The 12,067-nt window shown below is 42.8% G+C and overlaps 1 protein-coding gene across 2 annotated transcripts in view; it reads left to right on the top strand.

Annotated features, from left to right (window-relative positions):
* The window catches only part of RNF150 (ring finger protein 150), a 320,502-nt gene that overhangs the window by 227,479 nt on the left and 80,956 nt on the right, over positions 1 to 12,067 (top strand). For both annotated transcript variants that reach the window (XM_014586323.2, XM_014586324.2), the window contains exon 5: positions 9,051 to 9,147. In XM_014586323.2, the coding sequence (XP_014441809.1) occupies positions 9,051 to 9,147 (97 nt within the window). The remainder of the gene's footprint in view (positions 1 to 9,050; positions 9,148 to 12,067) is intronic.

The raw sequence follows: 12,067 nt of genomic DNA, 5'->3' as shown, positions 1-12,067 counted from the left end.
AGGGAAAGAAATCAGGGATAAAAAAGTAAGCAAGACATTTGTGGGACACAGAAATGGTTTTTCACCTGTTGATGATAGCATGTATAGTATCCTCAACTGGACTGGTCTGAGGTGTATTTCATGTTGAAGGTAAATTCTTTACAAGTCAAATGATGTATAGTGATCAAATGTTTAAAATAATAATAATAATAAATTATAAATTTTAAAAAACAGAAAGAAAATCACACTGGGTGTATGTGAGTGCTCAAGATCCTGGGAGGAGAATGGCAGAAAAGGGGTTGTGGTGTGACCATCCCCCTGAAGGGGGAGGGTGATTTTCATCTTCCCTCTCACGTGTCTCCCTATCTTTCTTAAGACACAGATTAATCTGAAAAACATCATTTTGAGCAAAAGAAGCCAAGAAAAATGAATATATATTTTATAATTATGTAAAATTTGGTGAAAGACAGAACTAATCAATATGGAGAGGTCAGTGTGGTTATAGGGCAGGGAGGATTTTCTGGGATGATGAGCACTTTCATCTGGGTAGTGTGTACTTAAACATGGACACACTCAGATCCTCAAACTTGCTTAATACATATTCATTTTATTGTATACTATATCTTCATTTAAAGTAATATTAAAAAAAAGTAAAGTACCAAAGAAGCTTTGTCACAGAACTTAGGAAACAGGGCCAGCTCCTGACCTAGTGGTTAGGATGGCTGGATCCCACAGGGCCAACCACGCAGTTTTGAGTCTCAGAGCTGGTGACTTGAAAAACATGCCAGGTACATGTATATGTGTGACCAAAATCCTGAGAGGAGGGAAAAAATGAGGGGTAGGGATTATAGCATGACTGTGTCCCACGGGGAGGTGCTTTCTTGCTTTCTCTGTCTCCAGTGAGTGCTTGTACTCACTGGCAAATTTTAAAAAAAGAAACAAAGAAAACAAGGATTTAGAAAACAATAATTAGCTTTATACATTAACCAAAATTGCACAATATTGAAGTTCAAAGTATGCTGTGATAGTGTTTTCTAATCATGTTTCTTTGATTACATCAGATTTTTTTTGTGTGTACAGTGTCACAGGCATAAACTACCAATACTTAAATACTACTTAATTAAGAAACTGAAGAAAGGAAACCTGAGCAGAGATGGCAGTGCTGGAAAATAATATCCGATGTATCCATTTCTCTTGTCTTTTCACCAGAGCAAGTGCTGCCTTAGGAAAGAAGCCTTGCACTGCAATAACCTCGTTAAATATGGCAGTCTGACTTCAAATGTCCTGGTCCCTGGTTCTATTAATCAACTAGACACACAGGAGGAACGCCAGCCAGCTTTACTGCTCCAGCCGAATGGTATAATTAGATCAGGGTCAAGTTTCGAGTACAGAGCCTTCCTCTACCAGAACCTCAAGGAGGGAAACATGCTCTAAAATGAGGGTTCTACAGTCACCTCAGAATTTGCATCCCCCCAAAATCAATTTCATCCACTGTGGCTCAAAAAATTTGAATTTAATAGCAAGAGAATCTGCTGCAGTTTCTTAAGATTTTTTAGTTTTTTTTTTGGGGAGGGGGTTTCCTTTCATACTATTTAAACACTATATAATGAAGAATTGGGTCAAATAACAGGTTGATGATCATAGTACTTTAATTCTGAGAAGTGCTCTAGTGTTTACAAGGTTCTTTTCTACTTAATGTTTAATTTCTATCTCACAATAGACATAATACAGATAGAGAGGTGCCATTGTCACCCCTTTATTTTGCTAATAAAAAAAAAAAAAAACCCTGAATGTAGAGAGGTTGGTCCCAGGGCCCAGAGCTGAGCCAGGCCTGCTGACTTCTGCACTGGAGGCCTTCCCACTGTCCCACAGGCAGTAGATTTGGCACCTGAGCACACACTCCTCTCCACTCTGTAACGGAGCTCTGTCAGACAGTCGGCTCCGTGGGCATACAGTTTTGACTGAAAACATGCCTCAGAAACCCCCATCTCTCTCCAAGCCAAGTACCTAAGACCCAAAGAAAGCCTAATCAAATCTAGCTCAGCTTTAAGGGTTCCATTTTCTCCATTATGGGGCTTGAAAACAGGCAGTGTTTTTCACAGAAGGGCAGTACTTACAAGATAATCAGTTATTTATTATATTCTCATTTTCCTTTTTTTCTCCATTATATGAAACTATCATGTTAGCTTGCCCAAACAAAGTAATTCTATTTATACCAATGACCAGAATTTGGCTACCGTTGTTGGTTCTGTGTGACAAGTGTCCTTCTCATAGAAGGGCAGTGCTCAGGAAATGAGCAGTAATTTACATTATCGTATTCTCTCTATTTCTCTTTATTTATTTTTTTTCTTTTAACATGTTTACATAACCTGAAAAGGGAAATAAGGAAAGGGAGCTTCTCATCACTGGTGCATTCATTTCAGATCAAATGTTTTGGCAGAATCATCCCTACAGGGACGTGCTGAGATGGTGGGATGGAGTTGACGGTACGAAGAGACAGGTGTCTGCTCCCCGGACTTGGTCAGCACCCTTACAGGGACTTTCTGTATAGGAGGTAGATGAAGGAAGTAACTTAATGATGAGGAGCTCACTGTCATGAGGGATGAGGGATGGCACGGCTCAGGTCCACAATTATTTTCCTCACTGTTCATGTTACATCATCCTCAGTCCATCTAGATTACTTCAGAATATTGATCTGGACTCACCTTTTCTAACTTTATTTTCTGTTTTTATACTTCAAATAGCATATATATATAGAGAGACAGAGACAGACAGAAAGCAAGAAATCACCCCATGGAGGGAGGTCATGCCATAATCCCCTCTCCTTCATTCTCCTCAGGATTTTGTGCAAACATGACACACACGCCTGGTGTGAGTTTTCAAGCCACCGGGTCAGGACTTGAACTGTGGTCAACCACATGGGAGTCTAGCCCCTTAACCACTATGCCACCTCCTGGCCCCAAACATCCAATATTTCAACCCAACCAAGTTTTCATATGTATCTCCACCCTGCCTTTCTGCCTTGACTCACATGACTTGCTTCTCTTTGAATTTCTTTCCGCCCATCACGTTACAATTCTTCCTATGCTCTCTCTGCACTGTGTGAAGTCTTATTACATCCCATCACTCCATAGCAACTGCCCCCTCCCCTGAATTCTGTGTCAGTTTTACTAATATTCGTCTAGGACTACAACTTTGCATGTTGGGCTAACATCACTTAACATAGTTAATACTGCTATCATCAACTGAATGCTTACTCTAGTAACTAAAGCCTTTACTTATAAGGGTTTCAGTTGGGCAACTCTGTAAAGTACTTGACTACTCGGGATAGGCTCCGCTGCAGTAACAGCAACAAAATCCTCAGTGGCATAACACAACAAAGAATTCGTATTTGGCTGTGTGTCCACCGGACAACAGAAGGAAAAGCTGCTTAAGGCAGTAGGACTGATAAAACTGGCACCATCTTGAACACTGTTGATTGACAGGTCAGTAATTAAATGCCATGGCCTGAAGTGAAATGTGAAATCTGTTATTTCTCATCATGACTTATTAGCCAGAATGAGTCACATGGCCACAGCTGCCGCCACGAGAACCTGTAATTGTCCCATGTGCCTGAAAGATAGGAAACAGGTACTGGATAAATGGTGTTAATGGGTGCCCTCAGATGGGTGCGATTATTCTCATGTTGTACTCTAAGACGCTAAGGCTCAGAGAGGTTAAGACTGAGCTAGAGCACAAGAATACATTGGGAAAGAATAAAAACTTAGATACCTCCACTTCCCCTCTGATCCACGACAACTCCGTTGTGAGGTAGGGATTGGACGTGCAGAACTGGGTAAAAACCCTGAAACCCTGACTATAGTACCAGCTGTGAAATGGGTTTGAGTCCTCGCTCCGGCTTACTAGCTCTTCGGAGTTCATGTAATTCACTTCACCTGCCTCTTCTATGAAATAAGAATAATTTGTACCTCATAAGGCTGCTGTATATTATTATGTCTGCAGCATGTCTGGTACACAGCAGAGATTCAGTAACTGGGAGGTATCATCAACAGTGTTCATTAATTAGAAACTCAGTCTTCCTTCATTGGCAACTTTGAAAATATGATATATGGAAGCTCTGTAGAACATTTTAGCTTACCCATAGAAGCACTGGATTTTATTATTTTTTTTTAAAATAGGTAAGTTGCCTCAGAGTGTTGAATTTTTAGACATGTAAATGACTCACATTCCTTAATAACCATTTCAATGGGGAATGAAATAGCTCCCATTGAGCCAAAAGGAAAGTCATGGGACCCTAGCCTCAACCGTTGAGTGGTGCCATCTAACACAGCATATAGAAGTGAACAAGATAGGAAAGACAGAATGGCTCTTTCTCCAGGTGTGGGACATGTCCTTTAAGTGGAGAAAATCTCACACATAGGAAGAAAACAACAGAAAACAAGTGTCAGTCAGTGGGGAAATTAGGTTGGTCTGTCATCGTGCTAAAAGTATATGAGAACTAACTTACTCATCCTCACCTCAGCATCGTTCTGCAGCTGACCATATTCTCCGAGGGAGGAGGATATCTTAGAAGATATCCAGCACTTCTATGGGGAGCCAGAATGCTTCTGTCTAAAATGTTTGTTTCCCTTTTGTGATCAAGGAAGGGCAATAGTTGGGCTCAAGCCTCTTATATTTCCAGTGTGTCAGGACTGTTAACAGAAAGGGCATTGTGATGCCTGGCTCCCCTGTGTGTGCTTTCTCGAGGAGCATGTGTTGAACTGTGGGAAGGGTAGTGCTCTGCTATGAATCGTGCAGGGGAAAGGAGTGAAGACCGATTTGGCCTTAGAGATGTTTACCAACTTGGTGTGTTTCACTAAATTCCAGATTCTTTCTCTATTCCTTTATTTATTTAGTCTAGTGACCTCTATTTTTTTTTTTAATTTGGGAGAGGAAAGAATGTTCTATGATTCCAATTGTAAGAATATAGTTTTCAAATCTGACATTCAACATAAGAAATATGGTACTGGAGGGCCAGCAGGTAGCATAGTGGTCAAGGTGATGAAATCCTACATGGCTGATCATAGTTCAAGTCCCAGAACTGTTGGCTTGAAAATCATGCTGGGCACATGGGCATGCATGTCCAAAATCCCAAGCAGAAAATGGAAGAGAAGGGACCATGGTGACATGGCCATCCCTCCTGTGAGGTGATTTCTAACTTTCTCTTTGTCTCTCTGGAGAGCACACACACTCTATAGCAGAAATCTCTCTCTTAGAGAAAGAGAGAGAGAGAGAGGGAGAGAGACAGAGAGAAAGAAAGATGGGGCTAGAAATACATGAATTTTAGTTGACGATAAGTGTGACCACCCTGTGTGTCAATTTCAGCACTTTTTCTTTTTTGTACTTATTCTCCCTTTGATGATTATTAATTTTTGGAGAAATTTTTAGCTATAGGGTGCGTGTGCTTGCCAGAAGACAGAGACAGAGAGACAGAAAGTGAGAAATCACCCCCCAGGGGGTATGGCCATGCCACAGTCCCTTCTCCCCCATTCTCCTCTCAGGATCTTGGGCACGCACGCACACACGCCCAGTGTGAGTTTAAGCCACCGGGTCCGGGACTCGAACCACGGTCAACTACATGGGAGTTCAGTGACAGCCATTCCACTAACTGACGGTCCCTCCCTTTGATTATTTTTTAAAAATTTATAGTTAGCTTCTTTCTAGATTAGGAAAAAACATCATAGTAATCACATTTTATCCAGAAACAAGATGTATAGCAGTATGAGTGAGATTAATATTCATTTACAATTAAGTGCCAGGGAGTGACAGGACTTACGCTTCAAGCTTTGTGGGTATTTATCCATTTCCTTCTCTTTCTCTCTCTCTTTCTCACATACACACTGACTCATTTACTCACAAACTCCGTACTCATAAGATCAAATTTCACAGATGAGTCTTGAAGGCAACTTGTCTAAAATGGAAAAGCCAGAAAGCCATGGATATAGGAATGTGGCCTGTATGTTTAGTTCATGAGCGCTGCTGGTCTTATTCATCTTTGTACCCTGCTCCAAGTACAGAACAGCGTGGAACAAGGGGGTGACGTCACTTGTGCTATATTTCAGGAAGATAAATCTGGCAACGATGAGTGGGATGAAGGGAACACGCAAAGACTGGCCACATAGAGAACAGTTTGGAAGCTACTGCAGAAACACAGAGAAAAGATAATGAGGTGATGAATGAAGGGGCAGCACTGAGAAAAGGAAAGCAATGAACATGAAAGATTTAGGAAGAGCGAGTGTGTGGGACTTGCTGACTGTGTGTCGGCAGGGAGGAGCGCTGGGCCCAGAATCAATAAATATCTGTTCATGCGGCAAATGTTTCCTGAGCGTGACTTGTGCAAATCAAGCAGACAGGGGTTTTGCTCTCATAGAGCTAAAGCTTATTACAATTGGAGAATGTAGCAGTCATGGTTCTCCAGAAAAATAGAACCAGTCAAAGATACATAGATACAGACATAGAAAGAGATTTTTCAAGGAATTGGTTGACATGGGTTGTTTTCTTTTTTTAAAAGATTTTATTTCCCATAGGGTACTTGTGCTTGCCAGAGAGAGACAGGCAGAGAGTAGGAAAGAGAAATCACCCCCAAGGGGGATGGGCATGCTGCAGTCCCTTCCCCGCCATTGTCCTTGGGATTCTGGGCACATACCCACACACACTTGGTGTGATTTTCAAGTCTCTGTGTCTGGTACTCAAATCACAGTTGGCTATGTGGGAGTCCAGGGTCTTAACTACTATGCTACCTACTAGTCTTGATTTACATGATTATAGGGACTGGTCAATCTGAAATCCATAGAGTAGCAGACCTTACAGACTAGAGACTCCTGGGTAGAAGCTTAGGCAGAATTTCTTCTAAGGGAAACCTCAAGTTTGCTCTTTAAGTCTTTGAAACGATTAGATAAGGCCTACCCAGATCATTGAGCATGATCTCCTTCATGTAAAGCCAACCAATTATAGATATTAACCACATCTACAAAATACCTTCATAGCAACACACAGACTTGGGTTTGGTTGAATAACTAGGTACTATTGTCTTGCTATTGTGACATAAAAACCCACCGTTACAGAGGAGATGCACGAGTGACCAGAGCATGGAGAGAATTAGAGTGTTGGAGAATAACTGCCAGTGTCTATGGATTGGGAGACTCAGGTAAAGGCTGCTCTGCTTGAGTGGATCCTTCTCCATTTTACAGATGAGCAACTGAGACTTGAGGATATTAAGTAACATATGTCAGTATGAAAACAGCTAATGATTAGCCCCATGTCATCCTGCCCCCCAGGAATGGTCAGAGGGACCAGAAGGTTGAATTTTCTCAGTGGGTTAGTGAGTTCAGGTTAGGAGCTTATCTGCTGAATAGAAGTTGAACACGGGAGGGGTGATACTGCTTCTGGAGGGTACAGAGGGTAGCTTCATCCAGCTTGGGTGCCAGACAACCTCTTCTCTGTTGCCTGTCCCTCACTTGACCGCACTGGGAATGGTGCCTTCCAGATGCTCAGCTCAAGGCTTGTGCATGAGCTTAGAATACCCTTTTGCACCACCTTCTTCATGGGGACAATGTGAGCCCTAGGTCTCAGCTTTGTCACTTAATAAGGGAGCTCTTCCCAGAGTACCCAAACAGGGAGAAATCTCTCTGTTATAAGCCCTCAAAACATCCTATTCTCCTAGCATGGTACTGAGCAGTGTTGTCACTAAGTAGTGTATGCTCCAACGGGGTAGGGCCCATGTCACCACCATGATGATTCTCATCTCTGAGACAATTCTTAATATATACTGCTTGCTCAATGAATGTGATCATCAAAGAATGAATGCAAGCAGTACACACTTCCCACACAGTGAAGCCGGGGGCAGACTAGACAGCGTTCTGGAACTGTAACGACACATCCTGCTGCCCTTCTTCTACTCCCCAGCCCCAAATCTGATCATATCCTCTCTACAGCTAATTCCATCCTTGACATGTGAGTTCTTCTTAACTTCAGTTTAAAAGGTGGCACTTCCTGGACTCTTCTCCAATTTAGGGGAGGGGTAGTTTTTAAGCATTTGAGCTCAAAGCTCTGGAACATGAAGCCAGTGAGGTTCTAGGGACTGTTAGAACAAAGAAGGTGAAAGTGAGAGAATAGGTTAGAATATTCAAGAATACTTCTCATTAGAAGGAAGGTGGGGGAGGAGGCATGGATGGAGCAAACCTCATGCTCAACAGGAAAAGAAGTCTCTCTCTTCTTGCCCCAGGTGGAAAATTCTGAGTATTCCTGTCTATGGGCTGGTACCTTGGGAGAAAGATGAAAAGCTACTGACTCAAGCAGCTCCTGATAACTCTGAGGGGGTTCTTTAGAGCCTGAGTGGAAGGGGGAGTTTGGTTAGGAAGCCCACCTGTACCTACTAAACTCCGCCCTTCTGCCACTCGGATGAAGGCTCTTAACAGCTGGCTCAGGAGAACGGTGATGGTGGCTGAGAACATCACTCTTACAGGCATGGTTACCCGCTGGGAAACTGTGGAGCCCATCACTCTGGCTTCTGACTTAACAATAGAAGGCATGACAACTTAAAATGTGATTTGAATTACTACATACTTCTAGGAGCTCTTCTGCCCTTTGGCATTAGACCCCAAATACAAACGAGAATCAGCCTTTTACTTTACTGTTGTCTTCTGACTGTAGAAGAAGTTTTTTGGATTTTTTAAAAAGTAGCATCTTTCTAGACAGCCTGCAAGGTCTGTCCATGTTCCCCCACTTGCATTCTTTCCATTAAGAATTCTTTCATTGAGAAAGAGAAACCTTTGTTACTACATTGTGTACATATTCTGAGACTTGGAAGACGTGGCTGCAAGTCACATAGGACATTTCTGATCTAGAAATACTTTGACCATGTCACCACAGGGTGTAACAGGAAACACGTGGCCCAGGAGTTAAGTGGTGAAGGTTTTGGTCTTGGCCCTGGCACTGAGCAACTGAATGACCGTAGACCAGTCGCTGGGCTGTGGTGGACTAGATAGTCTCTGCAGTTACCGCCGCTCTAAGATGTATGGTTCTCATTGCAGGCATCTTTTCCACAAGTCCTGTGTTGACCCCTGGCTTCTAGACCATCGCACCTGCCCCATGTGCAAGATGAACATTCTTAAAGCCCTAGGGATCCCGGTAAGCACAGCACAGCCTACAGCATCGTAATGTCTGTCTTTCTGCATCACCCCCAAAGCAGGGAGAGAACGTCACCCCTGGGTTTTCTACTTCCCCCCAATCACATAGCAGTTGCATCGTCTTATGAAGCCCCAAAAGAAGTCTATGTCAGGAAACATTTCTGCTCTCATTGTTCCTCGATAAGAGGACATTATGAACCTGACACCATGTCCACTGTATCTGGGAGTTACACGGCCACGTGTGCAGCTGTGGGCTTCTCCTGGGGGCTGCAGGGTATGAGCACAGGTGAGGCCCCAGCAGGAGCATACAGGCCAGTTGCTCATTGACCACCTCTTGTGTTATCACCTCTACTTGGTCATCAGGGAGATCTGGAGGCCACACCTCTTGGGGTGGCCCCATAGTCACCTAGCTTTCAGAGGGAACAAGATCCTCCTCCCAGCCTCAGGAAGGGAGGACTAACTTCTGCTAAGCTGAGACCTCTATGGAGACTTGGTGGAAACCAGAGCCATTTAATTCTAGCGCTACTATCAAACCGGTACCTAGGTTACATGTTTTCTAAAGTTTAGTGTATCTCCCAGTGCAAAGAGAATCCCACCAGCTGACTTGATACTCCAGGGAAAGACGTTCCCATGACTATATCCAGTGAAGCCCACCGTGCGGCTAGTGGGGGATTGGTTGCTATATGTTAGCTCCCCTAAGCACAGGATTGCAGGAAGCAAGCCAGGCCACTATATTGGAAGACCGCACAGAGAGAAGTGAAAAAAACATGAAGCACTATCTGAAGGAAGCTGAATGAAACAAAGAGACCAGCTTCCCCTTCTTGCCCCCTTCACTTTGCTGCAACCCCCCCCCACCCATGTCACTCCTCACTACAAATGGCAGAGAGAATAAAGGGAATGTTAATAGTCCCAAGATGTCACTGAAGAAAGAAAGATCAGATTGTATATCAAAGACTTTCTTTAATGCCAAAGGGCTGATTATCGTAGGAATATCAGAGTAGCTCTGTTGGAGAGGGCAAACGCAGACATAATGAGGGCATGGGCTGGCTGAATTCTCTTCCATGTACCTCCTGCCTCAACTTGTGTGGCTACAGATTTGAGTTTGATTTTATTTTTTAATTTTTTCTTTTTTTAGAGAGATTTTTGCTATAGGTCACATGCGCTTGCCAGAGAGACAGAAAGTGAGAAATCACCACCCCCAGAGGGGATGGCCATACTGCAGTCTCTTCTCCTTCATCCTCCTCTTGGGATTTTAGGCACGCATGCACATGCACCAGGCGTGAGTTTCAAGCCTCTGGGTCTGGGTCTCAAACTGAAGGTCGACTATGTGGGAGTCCAGCGACACCACCTGCTGGTCCCTGAGCTTAATTTTAAAGACAGTACATTACCATTTTAGACCAACGTTGTAGACACACAGTGCATTCAAGGTGAAAATTGGTAACAGTGAACATGAGGCATGACTAAAAAGCTAACATCTCTACCAGATGTTGGTGACTTTAAAAATCAATTTCTGCACTTCTTACAATTCTGGTTCTTTTGAGGGAGTGAGGAAATGTATGTTTGTGTGTGCTTGCATGTGTGCGCTTGCATGTTTCTCTATGTGTGCCTAAGTGTGTGTACCTGTGTGCATACTTGCATGTGGGTATATGTGTGCCTGCATGTGTATTTTTGTCTCCAAAATCTTTAGACTTCTCACAATTAAAAGGAGGGAGTTTCTTTTTCAAAACAGTGTCTGGTCTTTGGTCATTCAATGAAATCTAACACCCTCCTCCCAAAGTTAAATTTTACACTAAACATCATTTGACTCCAAAAGCTACTTGTAAATGAATTGTAAATGTGGCTATCAGTTATCTTCAATTAGAAGACAACTAGAATTTTTGGGTAGCCTTTGGCATATCTGCAGAATTATTAACATTTTATTAGCAGTTGGGCATTCTAGCCATGGTTTGATCCATTTGATCCAGTCAAATCTGGAGAGGATTTTACTTAGCACACTTGACTCCCAGAAAAATAAATATGAATAGTATCTTGTGGATTTTGCCAAGAATGTTTAAAGACCAGCCAAATGAGAACACAACACATGGGGACCAGCAGATGGTGGCATAATGGTTACATTGCTGGACTCCCATGTAGTGGACCGTGGTTCCAGTCCTGGATCCTGTGGCTTAAACTCTTGCCAGGTGCACATACATGTGTGCCCAAAATCCCGAGAGGAGAATGAGGAGAAGGGATTGTGACGTGGCCATCCCCGCTGCAGGGTAACGTCTTAGTTTCTGTCTCTCCAGAGAGTGCACGTACCCTATAGCAAAAATTTCTTTTTTTTTTTTTTTTTAAAGAAGACCCACATTGGAGCTTGCCACATGGGACAGATCATCCTCCACAAATAAGGAATATACAATGTGTGACTTCTCACAAAGCACCCTCCTCTGTGTCCCTGCTTTTGTCCTAGAGGATGACAAAGTCAGAATCAGGGAGGATTTGGGATGTTATTCCACTCCATCAGTCTGCCATTGGACAGCACAAAGCCTAAATTATACCAGCAAGGTGACATTCTATACCATTCTTCAAAATTTTCATCTCATCGGACAAACTCACAGCCCTCTAATTAGAAAATATCTCTCATACATAACTTAAACCTTTTTCATGCAGCTGAAAGGCACTGTCTTACAATTTGCCCATATTCCTTATCCTGTTTCTTGCTATTGAAAGAAAATTAAAATGGGTCTGTCACTCCCTGATAATGGAGTCTGTTGGGCCTTCATCTCTGTGTCCCTTATATATGCTAAGAGTTCAGTTACTGTTGGTAAAGGTATAGCCTTCCAAGTCTTGAAGCCTTCCTGACAGAATCATATTAATGGAGTTCACCCTGATTCTCTTTTTTTTTTTTTTTTTTTTTTTTTGGATTTTTTCACTTAAGGGCG

Source organism: Tupaia chinensis, unplaced genomic scaffold, assembly GCF_000334495.1.
Source record: "Tupaia chinensis unplaced genomic scaffold, TupChi_1.0 Scaffold000127_2, whole genome shotgun sequence".
NCBI lineage: Eukaryota > Metazoa > Chordata > Mammalia > Scandentia > Tupaiidae > Tupaia > Tupaia belangeri.
Note: the sequence above shows the minus strand (reverse complement) of the source record. Positions and strands in the feature narration are given on the sequence as shown.